Here is a 14,832-nt window from a genome sequence, read left to right on the forward strand (position 1 = left end):
GTTGAGTGAAAGAAGACCAAGAGGCGGGAAGCACAGCTCAGAAGAAGCATTGGAGAAACCAGGACTGTCAATCATGTGGGCCTGTTTTCTTCAGTGGAAGAAAATGGACGACGCCTCGTCACCTGGAATGCCAGAGAGAAAAGTGTCCTCTCAACCTGTTGGCCACTCGCTATTCTATGAGCCAGCCTTCCTGAATCCCCCACTATCCTGAGCGTTGTGTAGGCCCTCCCTAACCCTGAGCTTTGTCTCTCAAGAACCCATCCCTATGAAAGAGGCGCCGTGAATTTTGCATCCTCCAGTGACAGAATCCATCCTTATGCTTATCACAGATCCTTCTCGAGGCCCTAGCTCTGAGCTCTGTTTAGCAGCCAATGAAATTCCTTCTCGTTGTAAAGGTAACTGGTCACAAGTTCTACTATGTTTAAATGTGTGAGGAAAATAGGCCGCGGGGTCAGTCCCTGGATGACCTGACCCAGTGTCCCCAGCTTTCATTCTTACCTCTCTTTGGTCTGCTTTCCTGCCAGTGGCAATATCCGCAGGAACCCCTTCACGCTATAAGACCTGTTCATCTCACCAAGCGGGGGACAGGAAACTGCCCAGAGAAGCAACCCACAGAGCATGGGCCAATATTCTCATGAGTAATTGACTTCCCCATAAAATAGTCATTTTTTAATTTTCCTCCACACGATTGTTACTAAGGATTTGACACTGAATAGCTTGATAGAGCTTGTTGGTGGTTTTTAATTAAGTCAAAAATGCTGGAACTCATCTTACCTCGATTCTCCGGCTACTGTATCTCATGTCAGAAGTAGGAAATTCTACAAGAAAAAACAAACAAGAATCGGGTGTTCTTTGCAGTAGGGTGAGAAGTCCGTGGACAGAGCCATGTAGATGCTAAGGTATGTGGGGAAGGGTTTCAGAGTATTTCCCCCCGTGCAGTGTCCATAGTGGTATGGAATATTCCAGAAAACCTCAGGCCAAAGCCACCAGGAGGGATTGTTGTTGTGGGTCTGTTTGGTTGGTTCATTTGTTTTTGAGACCTGGTCTCAGGTGGGCTGGCCTTGAACTCCCTAGGTAGCCAAGGATGACCTTGAGTGTGCGGATTATGGGTATGTGTTATGTCCAGTTCAGTACTGGGAACCAAACCCAGGCTTCACGCATGCTAGGCAAGCACTCTACCAACTGAACCGCATGCCCAGCTCCTACACTAGCTTTTTTCCCCCTCCCCAATGAATACTCTTCCCTGAAACATACATAGAATGCATCCCCTCTTCTTCATTTGTATGCATGTACATGTGTGTGAGCATTGTCATGTATGTGTGTGCATGCGCCAGTGAAGGCATCCTTATTCCATGTTGTGCTTGTAGACATCAGAGGACACGCACAAACATTCACGCAAACAATGACCTTGTGTTTTGAAACAAGACCTCTCACTGGCCTGGAACTTGTCAAGTTGGCTAGGCTGGCCGGCCAGGGAGACCCAGAGATCCTCCTGAATTAGCCACCTCTGGGCTGTGATGACCAGCATGTGTGAGCATATTTGGCTTTTTTAAAAAAAAACAAAAACAAAAACAAAAAAAACATGGGTTCTGGGGAATTGAGCTCAGATCCTTGTGCTTGCAAGCACTTTACTAAGTTATCTCTTCAGCACTAATTAAATGCTCAACTTAATATGTTTGCTCTTATTTGTGGTTTCTAGATTTTTGTATAGAGATACATAAAATCATATATGTTTATATTACATAAACAGAGAAGTAAAACTGTGTAGGGTACAAAGGGGGCTGACAGGAAGAGATGAGAAAAGGGAGAGCAGGGGATGGTGAGGGGATGTGGTTACCGTAGGACAGATTCTCGTATGGAAACTGTAAATGCATAAACAAATGCTTGGCTCACCGTCAGCTGTCCTTTGCTGCACTCTCGGGTCCCGAGGAACCTCCTCCCTGGCTGCAGACGTAGCAGTACCTGGGTCTAAGCCAGGTCTTGATGGGAAGAAGGCCACATCTGCACCACGGAGCTCCTCAGAACTTCTTTCCCTCTTCAGAAGGAGGCTCACCATCCCCACTGCATGCGGGGGAGAGACAGGGTGCACCTGTCCCCACTCCTGATGCACTGACGTCACCTGACTGAGAGGGGAGAGATGGAGAAAAACTCATCTGCTGGCATAGTTTGGATCTCGGATGGTCCCTCTGTGTTAAAAAGTTTGGTCCCTACCATGCGATGGTGTTGGAGGAGGTGGCGTCTAACGGAAAGAAATTAACTCATTGGCAGAATGCCCTTGAAGGGGGTTTGGGTACTCCCCACCCCTGCCCTGGTCTCTTTGTGGTCACCATGAAGGAAGTAGCTCTCCTCCATGGTGTGCTGCTGCCTCACCAGGAAGCAAAAACAAACAAACAAACAAACAAACAAAAACAACAACAACAACAAAAACCCAAGCGACTGTGCTGGAACGAGCCTCTGAAACCAAAACAAGTTCCTCCTTGTTCGTTAGCTTGAATAGTCTGTCAGCTACGGAAACCTGACTGGTCCATTCCCCACATCTTCCAGATCTGCACTTCTCAGGTCAGTCTGGCCTCACTGGGAAGTTGGAAAATGAGTTACCCAGTGGTCTGGCTGAGCTGGGGTGTGGAGTCCTAACAGGACCCCTGTTTCTAGGAACACAAAAGCCAGAGACAAAAGGCGGGGGCAGGAGCGGCACACTGTGTCTCAGAAGGCATGAATTGGCCAGCCCGGTCCTCCCCAGACTGTCTGCAGTGGGAAGCCAGTTTCCATTTTTGTTAGTTATTCTTATTCCTTTGGTCTTACTTTTTGAGACAGGGTCTCATGTAATTAATCCAAGCTAGTCCCAAACTAGCTATGTAGCCAAGGGTGACATCGAACTTCTAAACCTCCCACCTCCACCTTCCAGGTGTTGGGATTACAGGCGTGCAGCACCATATCTGGTTTACGCAGAGCTGGGGAACAAACTCAGGGCTTGGCATAAGCTAGGAAAGCACCCTGCCGGCTGAGCTCCGTCCGCGGCCCCGTTTGGTTCTCTGAGAGAGCCGGGGTCTTGCTAGTGCTGTTGTGTTATCTCCCAAGCCAAACGGCCAACATTTTCATCAGATTGGCGGTGCCTGCCTGGAAGAGGCCATCACTAGCCAGCTTACCAGGAGGGTCACGGAGCCTCACTTGAGAGTTCAGCCAATCCTCTGACCATTTGTATGCCAGGCTGCCCTGATTGCACGGGATCTCGGGAGTTGTCTAAAGGCTGGGGAAGGTTAACTCCAGAGGGCTCTAGCTACCTGACTATGGGGAAGCCAACGTCTATACGGCTTGAAGACTTTCCAGCGTGGCTGCTCTGGGTTCCCACGCTCCTGTAAGTCCCTCACCCATGCTCTGTAAGTAAACTCCCTGAACTCTTGTGGAGTTATACTTTAGTTTGTCTGTCATGGGAGCCTTATAAGGAGAAGGTAGACACTGTTTACATCTCCCCAGGGAAGGAAATTTCCCAACAGTGCTGGCTGGCCTGGAACTTGATGTGTAAACCAGGCTGGACCTTAAACTTGTAGCCATCTTCCTACCTCTGGCTCCTAAATTCTAAGTGCTGGAAGGACCCACCTTAAAACCTTCCAATTCATTGCAGAGTGATAACTTTGTGGACTATAATGAAAACTAATGCAGAATGCAAAAAAAAAAAAAAAATTGAAAACAGGCTCCTTTTTTTCATCATCTGATCAATGGATATAGATTGTGTTATCAAATTACAACTTTTCAGTGTTTATACTCATGTTTTATATTAACATTATTTTGTGCGGGTCACGGGGCTACAGAACCACATTTGGGAACCCATTTTTCTGGAGCACTGTAGGTATGCCATGGCCCTGGAGTTAAATCAGACCTTCAGTCTTGGGGTGGCTTGAACAGCTATGGCCCCCATAGACTCATGTGTTTGAATGCTTGACCTATAGGGAGTGGCACTATTAGGAGGTGTGGCCTTATTGGAGGAAGTGTGTCACTGTGGGGGCGGGCTTTGAGGTCTCATATATGCCAAAGCCACGCCCAGTGAGATAGTTCACTTCCTGTTGCCTGCAAATCAAAATGAAACCCTAACTAAGGCAAGCCTGTTTTGTGTGTGTGTGTGTGTGTGTGTGTGTGTGTGTGTGTGTTTGTATGTGTGTCCCACCCTGACCTTCTTTGCCTTATTCCCTCAAGACAAGGGCTTTCACTAAACCTGAAGCCAGGCTGGCAGCCAGCAAGTCCCAGCAATCCTCCCGTCTCTGCTTCCCACAGTGCTGAGGTTATAGGTACACATACACCCACGTCAAGCTTTTTACATGGATGCTGGAGATCTGAACTCTGATCCTCAGGCTTTCGAAGCAAGTGTTCCTTCAGCCTGAGCTCCATCATTACAACAGACATCACCTATAATGTCTGTTTATTATCCAGCTCCTCTTCATAGCATCCATTGCCACACAACTCTCCTATCTTCTGCTTAAATTACAATCCAGTACCTGGGAAGATTTCCCTTACTTGATTTCTTTCAAATCTTCTTGGCTGGTTTCTTGGGGAGGATCTGGTGGAAATGTCACTATAATCTCGACACCTGTAAAAAGTCATGACAGGAGGAGAAGGAGGCAAGAACACTCGTGGGTGAGGGAGAAACAGTCTATTTAGATAAGTCTATTTTTTTTTTTTTTTTTGGTTTTTCGAGACAGGGTTTCTCTGTGTAGCTTTGCGCCTTTCCTGGAACTCACTTGGTAGACCAGGCTGGCCTCGAACTCACAGAAATCCGCCTGCCTCTGCCTCCCGAGTGCTGGGATTAAAGGCATGCGCCACCACCGCCCGGCAAGTCTATTTTTTTGAGGGGGGGTTCTCTGTGTAACAGCTCTGACTGTCCTGGAACTCACTCTGTAGACCAGGCTGGCCTTGAACTCACAGAGATCCACCTGCCTCTGCCTTCTGGATTGCTAGGATTAAAGTCATGTGCCACCACCACCCGGTGATAAGTCTACTCTGAATGGTTATAGAGGAAGTGTTATCTGGGGATTGAGTTTAGCTGTTTTCTCCATCATGTGACATGTTGTGTCAGGTGCACCTCCTCTCCAGCCCATGGCCTTGTGTAGCGATGGACAGCAGTGACTGTGGCCATGAACACCAAATACTTGATTAAAATATCATGAAAGTGTGTGTGTGTGTGTGTGTGTGTGTGTGTGTGTGTGTGTGTGTAGCTACAAGAGCACTATTGTCGAGTGTAAACTTTGGAGATGACAATGTCATGTCACAATATCAAGGTTGGTTTTAGGATAATTTCTAAATGCAGGGTGGGATGGCTTAGAATCTGAAACCATGTTCAATGAGCGAAGTTTAATGTTTGGGACCCACATGGCGGACTGACTCTGGCAAGTTGTCCTTTGACCTCCATATATGGGCTGACATAGGTGTGTATCCACATACACACACACACACACACACACACACACACACACACAATTAAAATGGAATTTAAAATTTTTAAAACCTTTCAAATGGAAAGGACAGTCTGTGAACAGTGCCCTGGGTGGAGACAACTCTGTCCTCTGTAAGTGTAACAGATGATACCTGCCTCACAGACTATCTGTATTAACTGAAATTGATCAACTGTGAGGAGAAATTTTGTCAGAAAGATCATTGATTCTTTGACTTATTAAGGTTTAAAAGCCCGGTGGAGAGAATGGAGAAATCTCACATCGCCTGTATGAAAACCAAAAACATTACAAATCCATCTGAAAAGAAACCAGCATTTCAAATAGCAAGGTGTCCCAAAGTCGAACAAAATAAATAAGACATTTAACATCACATGCCACCAAAAGTGTTTCAGGAAATATTGGGCTTCTGAGAATTTGGCTTTAAAGTTTATGAAAGCCACAGGCTGAGGCTGGAGAGATGGCTCAGGGGTTAAGAGCACTGGCTGATGTTCCAGAGGACCTGGGTTCAATTCCCAGCACCCACATGGTGGTTCAGAACTGTAATTACAAGGCTGTAATTCTGGTTCCAGGGGATGTGACACCCTCACTCCAATGCACATAAAATAATAATTAAATAAATTGTATTTTAAAAAGTCAAAAGCACTCTGAGCACAGGACTCTTCCAAGGGAGACCAGAGTTCATTTATTTTAATCCATTTTTCCAGGTTTGATGCTGTTCGTTATTTTAACTGTTACTAAATTATACTCAGCCTAGAGAGAGCTGATAAGCAAGTCTAAGGAAGACAGGAGGTTGCTTGGGACAGGGAAGCAGGGCATAGAGGGCTGAGGAAAGTATATTTGGATCTGGAAATGAACAGATTCCTGGTGACTACTGCCTGAGCTGGAGTGGACTCAACTACAGAAGAGCCAGGAGTAGGTGGCCCGTATGGGCGAGGGGCAAGTTGCCAAGACTCTGATTCAGAAAAAAGGATATGACTGAACAATGGGCAGTTTTTATTCTCTCTCTCTCTGAATGTGTGTGTTCATGTATGTGAACGTACACATGAAGCCAGAGTGGCATTCCTCAGGCACTGTCCATCTGGGTTGTCTGTGTGCTTTGTTTTTGTTTTTTGGGTCTCTCACTGGCCTGAAACTCAGCAGTATGTAGGTTAGGGCCCTGGGGTCACAAGCACACACCACCATACCCAGCATTTTTGATGTGGGCTCTGAAGATCAAACTCAGGGCCTTATATTTGCAAAGCAAGCGCTTTACCCAGGGACTAGTCCTCCAGTTTCAGTTTTTATTTTCTTTTGTCTGTGCTTTCTCTTTCTTCCTTTCATTCTTTGGTTTTCCAAACAGGGTGTCTCTGTGTAGCTTTGGAGCCTGTCCTGGAACTCACTCTGTAGACCAGGCTGGCCTCGAACTCACAGAGATCCACCTGGCTCTGCCTCCCGAGTGCTAGGATTAAAGGCGTGCGCCACCACCGTCCAGTGTGTCTGTGTTTCCCAGTTGCACCACACACTTCTGAAATTCTGAGAGAACCCCAGACATCAGTGCTATCCTTAGGGACAAGTCATGGATGGAAGTAGTTACCTTCTGTCCGGCATGGCCAGTCTTCACCCCTGGGAGCTCCTTCTTCACCATCCAGTATAGACAGGCTGTCGTCATCCTCAAGGCCAAAGTCCTGTAAGATCACAGAATGAAAGCCAGTGAGGCTATAGAGAGATGCTCAGTAAAACAGTCACTACACAATCACGAGGACCTGAATTCAGTGTCTGGAATCCACATTAAAATGCCTGGTGTTAGCCGGGCGGTGGTGGCCCATGCCTTTAATCCCAGCACAGTCAGGTGGATGGATTTCTGTGAGTTCTAGGCCAGCCTGGTCTACAGAGCAAGTTCCAGAACAGCCAGGGTTGTTACACAGAGGAACTCTGTCTTGGAAAAGAGGAGGAGGAGGAGGAGGAGGAGGAGGAGGAGGAGGAGGAGGAGGAGGAGGACGAGGAAAACCTGGTGGTGTGGCACACATTTGCAATCCCAGTACTGGGAGCCAGAAGCAGGTGGATACCTAGGGCCAGCCTGGCTGAATCAAAGCACTCCAGGTACAAGCAAGAGATCCTGTCTTAAAAAAGCCAGGATGGGTCAGCTCCTGAGGAACCACAATAAGGCTGGCCTCTGGCCTTCACATGCATGAACACATACACATGCATGTGCACACATACACACACTTGCTTTTTGTTTTTTTGTTTTTAATTTAAACATTAAAACAGTGATTCAACATACTGTTTTTTTGGGCAGGGCGAATGCTGACTTTCCAAGGCTAAAGTTTGCCACCGCAGATTCCTTCATAATCGGATCAAGTATTAGGACTAACACAAGGAAGGTTCAGGCCCTGGAGCAGGTGTGATTAATTGCTTAGTGAAAACCGAAGATCAAAGTCGCAACACAGCGCAGAGGCCCGCAGTATTTTCTGCTTTGTGGATTTAGCATCCCGGCTGCTAAGCTGCCAGGAGTCCCAGGGCAAGGGGAGGTGGAAAGAACGCTTCAGCCGCAGTCACAGGGGCACAACCCCAGAGGAGCAAAGCCGTTTTCACGGCTCTTCCCTGGGGCATTGCAGAAGAAATCCCTGCCTGTGGAAGCTGCAGCCAGAACCCCGGACGGAAGCAGGCAGCAAACGGGATCACAGTTTCCACCAGAACCCCTTTCTGACCTGACTGATGGTGGCGTACAACTTCTCAAACTTCCTCCGGCCTGCTAGAAAATAATCCTTAGGTTTGAAAGCCAACTTGATTTTTAAAAAGCACTTAGACCTCTTTAAAGGGGTAATGCATTTCTTAGATAGAAGCCATTGTGTTTTAAAATGTATTTTTCCTGAACTTAATTTGTGGGTGTGTACATGTGAGTCCACGTGCTTGTGGCATAGAACACATGTGGAGACCAGAAGACAGTCCGTGGGATTCCGATTTCTACTTGCACCACATGGGTCCCAGGAACTGAACTCAGGTAGCCAAGGTTGGTGATAGGCACCCACCTTCCTTCCTTCCTTCCTTCCTTCCTTCCTTCCTTCCTTCCTTCCTTCCTTCCTTCCTTCCTTCCTTCCTTCTTCTTCCTTCCTTCTTCTTCCTTCCTTCTTCTTCCTTCCTTCTTCTTCCTTCCTTCTTTCTTCCTTTCTTTCAATATTTTATTTTATTTTACGTGTATTGGTGTTTTGTCTGCATTCATGTCAGTGTGAGGGTGTTGTATCCCCTGGAGCTGCAGTGACAGGCAGTTGTGAGCCACCTGTGGGTGCTGGGAATCGAGCCCGGGTCCTCTGGAGGAGCAGCCAGTGTTCCCAACCTCTGAGCCACCTCTCCAGCCCCGGTGGTAAGCGCCTTTACCTTCTGAAGCATCTCGCCAGCCCTTAGAGTCATTGTTGCCACGGGGTATGAAGAGAGGACTGGCTCCCGAAAGCTGTCTTCTCATTTCCATGGGTACTGTAACACGGGTGTACATGTGTACTGTAACATGCGTGTACACGTGTACTGTAACATGCGTGTACATGTGTACTGTAACATGCGTGTACATGTGTACTGTAACACGCATGTACATGTGTACTGTAACATGCGTGTACATGTGTACTGTAACATGCGTGTACTGTAACACACATATGAGTTCCACTACCCATAAATAAATTCAATTCAAAATTTTAAATACCATTAGAAGCTAAAAATGTGCTCAAAAAGTGTCCTGCATTGAAAGGAAATATTAATGAAAGAATTAAAAAACTATCTAAAATAAAAGGGAATCATATGACATGGTATTGAGTACAGACAAAGCTGCAACATCCTTCTTGTTATCCACACGTGTGTGTGGCAGATTACAGACAGATGGAAGGCCTGTCTCCCAACAGAGACTTGATGTTGGAGTCCTAATTCTCAAAGTGATGGTGGTAGGGAGTAGAACCTTTGGGAGGTAATTAGTTCATGATAGTGGAGGCCATGGCAGTGGGCATAGTGACCTCATTCAAGACACCAGCGAGCCAGAATGAGGACTGAACCACAGACTTCCAGTGTGTATGTGCTGTGTAGCAATGGCCTCTGAATTGACACAGTCCCTCCTGCAGGGAGGAGGGAGCGCCTACGATCCAGGAAGCTCATAAAACTCCTAAGACTCAGGCCCATCCTGAGGTTATATAAGCAGTAAAAAAAAAATGACTGGGAGAGAGGCTCCGTGGTTGAGCTACCTGTAGATCATGAGTTTCAAGGATTCGGCTTTCCTGGATTCATCACCCATGTTCCTGAATATGGCCCCTCACCCATGATCGTAAATAATCCCAACGAACTCACTGGTTCACCAAACTGGCTGTAAGCAGAATCTTTTCTTTGTTTTGTCTGTCATCTGTGCCCTATCAGATGACTAGACATTTGTTGACATATCCCCAGGAAAAGTCACACAACAGCTGTTCTAACCCAGTAAGCCACTCTGTCCATAGTATTTTGTTGTAATGGTGGGAATAATCACACACACACACACACACACACACACACACACACACACACACACACAATCCAAGTTAACTAGTAAATTTACATTTAAAACATTATGTCTATGGGTGTTTTGCCTGCACGTATGTGTACCACATGTGTGCAGTACTAGCTGAGACCAGAACAGGGATTCAGACCTCCTGGCACTGGAGTTATAGATGGTTGTGAACCCCAGGGTGGGTGCCAGAAATCAAACCCAAGTCCTCTGGAAGAGCAGCCGGTGCCCTTTATTGCTGGGCCATCTCCCCAGCCCCCAACTGACATTTTAAAAATAGTTACTTTAATACTGTAATCAATCAGCTGGACATGGTGTTACATCCCACAGCATCCTGAGAAACTAGAGTAGGAGAATCAAGAGTTCAAGGCCAATTTACACCACATAGTAAGATCTAAAAGCGTAACAAGACTGCCTCAAAACATATGTAACATTGGTAGTCATATAAATCATATGGTATTTGTATATGATTATTACAAAACATTAAGGCAGTACAAACGAAGTAGTAGGTGGGTTAGACAGTCCACTTTTGTTGTTGTTGTTGTTTTTAATTTTAGGGTTTCCCTTTTTCAGATTTATTCATTTGATTTTATCTACACCAGTGTTTTGCTTCCTTGAGTGTACGCACACTGCCTTCACGCCTGGTGTCTGTGGCGACAGAAGAGGGTACTGAATTCCTTGCAACTGAGTTGCAGGTGATTGTGAGCTGCCATGTAGGTGCTGGGAACTGAATCTGGCTCCTTTGCAAATGCAGTGCACACTCTTAACTGCTGATCTGCCTCTCCATCTCCTGTTTTTTCTTTTTAATGTTTTCCTTTAGCCTGTTTCTTTACGCGGGTCCTTGCTGTGGAACAATCCTTTTCTACACTACGAATATATATTACTCGTATTTGCTAATAAAAAGTGGATTAGCCAAGAGTTGGGCAGGAAGAGATTGAGCATGAGAGTCAGACAAGGAGAATGCTGGGAAGAAGGGTGGAGTCAGAGAGTCACTGGCAAAGGCAGAGAAACAAGATGAGAATGCCGTACTGAGAGAAGGTACCAAGACCTGTGGCTAAACATAGATCAGACTTATGGGTTAATTTAACTGTAAGAGTTAGCTAGTAAAAGGCCTGAGTTATTGGCTGAGCAGTTATAATTTATATTCAGCCTCTGAGTCGGTTATTTAGGAACTGGCAGACAGGGCAGGAAATGTCCATTTACAGGTCCTCTTACCTCACTGCTGCTGACACTCTGCAAGATAATGTTCTCAGTTTTGGAAACTCTCATATCCACTGGAGAAGAGCTTGTCTCATGACCAATGTCAAGTAGTGACTCCGCATGTCTTTCTGTCAAAAAGAAACAACATGTGCTTTGGTAATATTCAACAGTCTCAGAGGAAGATCTGTCTCTAGGTTTAATCAGCTCCATTTGGTCGGGTTTTCCTGAAAGGATGATCAGGCATTCTGATGTAACTTCAGGTAATAATTTTCACAAGAAAAGAAAAGGGCAAGAGCCAGGCTGGGGGGACCGCCAGGAGACAAGGCACTTGCCACACAAACATGAGGATCACAGTTCAGATCCCCAGAATCCACGTGGAAGCCAGGCAGGTGGAGCGAATGCCCGTGACCTGAGCACTCAGGAGGCCGGGTAGAGTGGGGCCCTCAGGGCAAGGTGCCTCCCAGCCGAGCAGAAGCGGTGTGTTCCAGGTTTAGTGAGGGAACCTGCCTCAGTAAATAAAGTGGAACGCAATGGAGGAAGAGGCCTCATGTCAACCTCCGGCCTCATACACAGCATACATACTTCACACACATACGTGCAAGAAAAAGAGTCAGATGTTGGCTCCACATCATACACCAACTCATCCTTAGGGACTTCATTCTCTCAGCCACACCCTCTGTGAGGTGCTGGGGCCTGGGGAAGAGCTTTTCAACCATCAGACCCGTCAACAGGTACCTCAGGGTTGGTTAGAGAGCCCTTGTCTCCCAGGATGCTGCAGAAAGAAGAAGGATGTTTACCCTTCACCTTTCACTAAAGATGAACCCTTGAATGGACTCCTGTGAGTGGGTGGGAGAAAACCTCTCTATTCTCTTCCAAATCGATTTGCTTGCAATTCTGAAGGCTGTGCTGACTGATAACTGGCCTTTTTGCTCTCTTGAGTTGCCCAGGAAGAGTCTCGTGGAGTGAGGGTGATCTCCCCACAGTATGATAGCAAGAGAAATCAAAGTGAAATGTAATACGGGGATTTGTGAAGGCCATGCAGTCATTTAAATGTCTCAAACTAGGCCTTGGGAGATGACTCATTTGACTAAGTGCTTTCCTGCAACATAAAGAGCTGAGTTCAATCAATCCTCAACACTTGTATTTAAAAGAAGGGCTGGAGAGATGGCTCTGTAGTTAAGAGCACTGACTATTCTTCCAGAGGACCTGGGTTTAATTCCCAGCACTCACATGGCAGCTCACAACTGTCTGTAACTCCAGTTCCAGGAGATCTGGCACCCTCCTTTTGCCTCAGTTGGCACTAGGCACATATGTGGTAAACAGACATACAGGCAGCAAAAACATCCACACACATAAAATTAAAATAAATACATTTCAAAATAGAAAAAGGAGCCAGGCATGGTGGTGTGGATTTGTGATCCCAGTGCTGGGGAGGTGGAGACTAGTGGATCCCTGGAGCTCACTAGCCAGCCAGCTTAGCTAAATAAGCAAGTCTTAGGAAAAAGTGAGAGATCCTAGTTTAAAAAAAAAAAAACAAAAAGCTGTGGGGTCTGGAGAGGTGGCTTATTGGTTAAGAGCACTTGCTGCTACCGCAGAGAATCAGGTTTGTTTTCCAGCACCCGTGGAGGCTCACAGTCACTTGTTCCAGAGGATCCGACACTCTCTTCTGTTTCCCATGAGCACTGTGTACATGTGGTGCACATACAGACAAGCAGACACACACTCATACGCGTAAATTAATAAATTAATTACTTTAAAAAAAAAAGCCAAAAAGCAAGATACAGCATCCTTAGAAAAACACTGGCGGTTGACCTCTGACCGCCCACAAATACATGAGAGTGTGGGGCAAGACTGCTTTGTATTCTTTACAGCGTTAGTCCTGTGCTTCAGAAGTCACTGCTCAATTAAGAGTCACTGGTTTGATTTATTTAAATGAGTGGGGTGTAATGGCACACCTTTGATCATAGTACTTAGAAGACAGAGGCGGGCAGATCTCTATAAGTTCAAGGCCAGCCTGCTCTATATAGTGAGTTCTAGGCCAGCCAGGTATATATAGGTGTGATCCTGTCTCAAACAAACAAATGGAGCTATTCAACAGATGTAAGACAGAAAGATAGACTTCAAACAGGACTTTCAAACTGGGGGGATGTGCGTCTAGAAGGAAATATTGACCTGGTTTGGGCATGGAATTCATCAGGATGTCCAATAACTGCGGCTTCCTCCAACTTTCAATTTGTGACACATAATGTATTGCGGACTTGCCACTGAAGTCACAAAGCTTAGGATCTCTGAGGAGAATAGAAGAAGCATCAAAGATTATTAGGTTAGATCTGTTAAGATGTAAAAACACTGACATCAAATAAGCAGAAAACTTAAGTTAGGGATATATTGATTTTAAAACACATGCACTGGAGCGTGACCACTTCTCAAAATTTTAAAGAGGGCTAGTGATATATCTCAATTGGTAGAGTGCTTGCCTAATGTCTTAGTTAGGGTGCCTATTGCTGTGAAGAGACACCATGATCACAGCAACTCTTACAAAGGAAAACATTTAATTGGGGTGGCTTATAGTTTCAGAGGTTTAGTCCACCATCATGGCATGTAGGTAGATATGGTGCTGGAGAAGGAGCTGAGAGTTCTATATCTTGATCTGTAGGCAACATGAAGTGAATTGAACTAGGCATAGCTTGAGCATAGGAGACCTCAAAGCCCACCCACAGAGACACACTTCTTCCCACAAGGCCACACCTCCTAATAGTGCCACTCCCTATGTGCTTATGGGGGCCAATTACATTCAAACTACCATACCTAATATGCACAGAATCCTATGTTCCATTCCTAATGCTGAAGTAGCGAGGCATGGTAGCCCATGACTACAATTTTAGGCTGGCCTGAAACTCGGCCTCTACTGCCCACGTGCTGAGATCACAGATTCATACCACCACATCTGGCTGCTCTACTGGAGACTGAACCCAGTACTCTACCAACTGAGTTACATCTCCAGTGCCCAAAGAGCGATTATCTAAACCAATAAAGAGCTAGATATAATGGCCAATTTAAATATTAGTCTATTCCTCAAAATTACAACGAAGTCCCTTTTATAATGACACTATATATATGAGAAACAATCCACACATCTAAATTTACATGTATGTAGTTTTGGCAAATTGCAGAGGAAGCGTTGTCTCTGCTGATGCTGACTGACCACCCGTACTCACGCACGATGCCGGAGGAGCTCGGTTAAAACTTCAGCAGGCTTGTAGACCGTTAATACATCCAGACTCTCAAAAAGGTCCACGTCTCTCACAGCCAGCATCAGAGGGGTCAGGCCATGCAGGTTTGGGAAGTTTATATCCAGGAACTCTTCAGATGCCTTTAACAACAAGAGTTTGGGTTTCTGCTGTGTTCTTACTATACCGCTACTGAAACCAATCTCTGCATTTTCAATGCTTGACCAATTTCTCATTTTAACTTTTTGTGCCCCCTGGAGTGGGGATTGCACTGAACTGTACCTCAGCCTTCAATAGATTAACCCACTCACCATATGGAGGCATTTTGTGTATATTTTATATAGAATGCATTTTGTGTATATTTTACATAGAATGCCAGGTTTTTCATCTTACTTCTTCATGGTCCATGATGCCAGCTGAGGTTGTCAGTACAATGATACAAACTGATGGGATGGGAGCAGAT

The 14,832-nt window shown here is 45.8% G+C and overlaps 1 protein-coding gene across 1 annotated transcript in view; it reads right to left on the bottom strand.

Annotated features, from left to right (window-relative positions):
• Map3k19 (mitogen-activated protein kinase kinase kinase 19) overlaps positions 1-14,832 on the bottom strand; it is a 41,357-nt gene that overhangs the window by 13,673 nt on the left and 12,852 nt on the right. Inside the window, exons 4-10 of the mRNA XM_042258043.2 lie at positions 14,358-14,512; positions 13,312-13,427; positions 11,155-11,267; positions 7,018-7,108; positions 4,510-4,582; positions 1,894-2,123; positions 775-818 (exon numbers count right to left, since the gene is read on the bottom strand). Of these exons, the coding sequence (XP_042113977.2) occupies positions 775-818; positions 1,894-2,123; positions 4,510-4,582; positions 7,018-7,108; positions 11,155-11,267; positions 13,312-13,427; positions 14,358-14,512 (822 nt within the window). The remainder of the gene's footprint in view (positions 1-774; positions 819-1,893; positions 2,124-4,509; positions 4,583-7,017; positions 7,109-11,154; positions 11,268-13,311; positions 13,428-14,357; positions 14,513-14,832) is intronic.

Source organism: Peromyscus maniculatus, chromosome 11 (assembly GCF_049852395.1).
Source record: "Peromyscus maniculatus bairdii isolate BWxNUB_F1_BW_parent chromosome 11, HU_Pman_BW_mat_3.1, whole genome shotgun sequence".
NCBI lineage: Eukaryota > Metazoa > Chordata > Mammalia > Rodentia > Cricetidae > Peromyscus > Peromyscus maniculatus.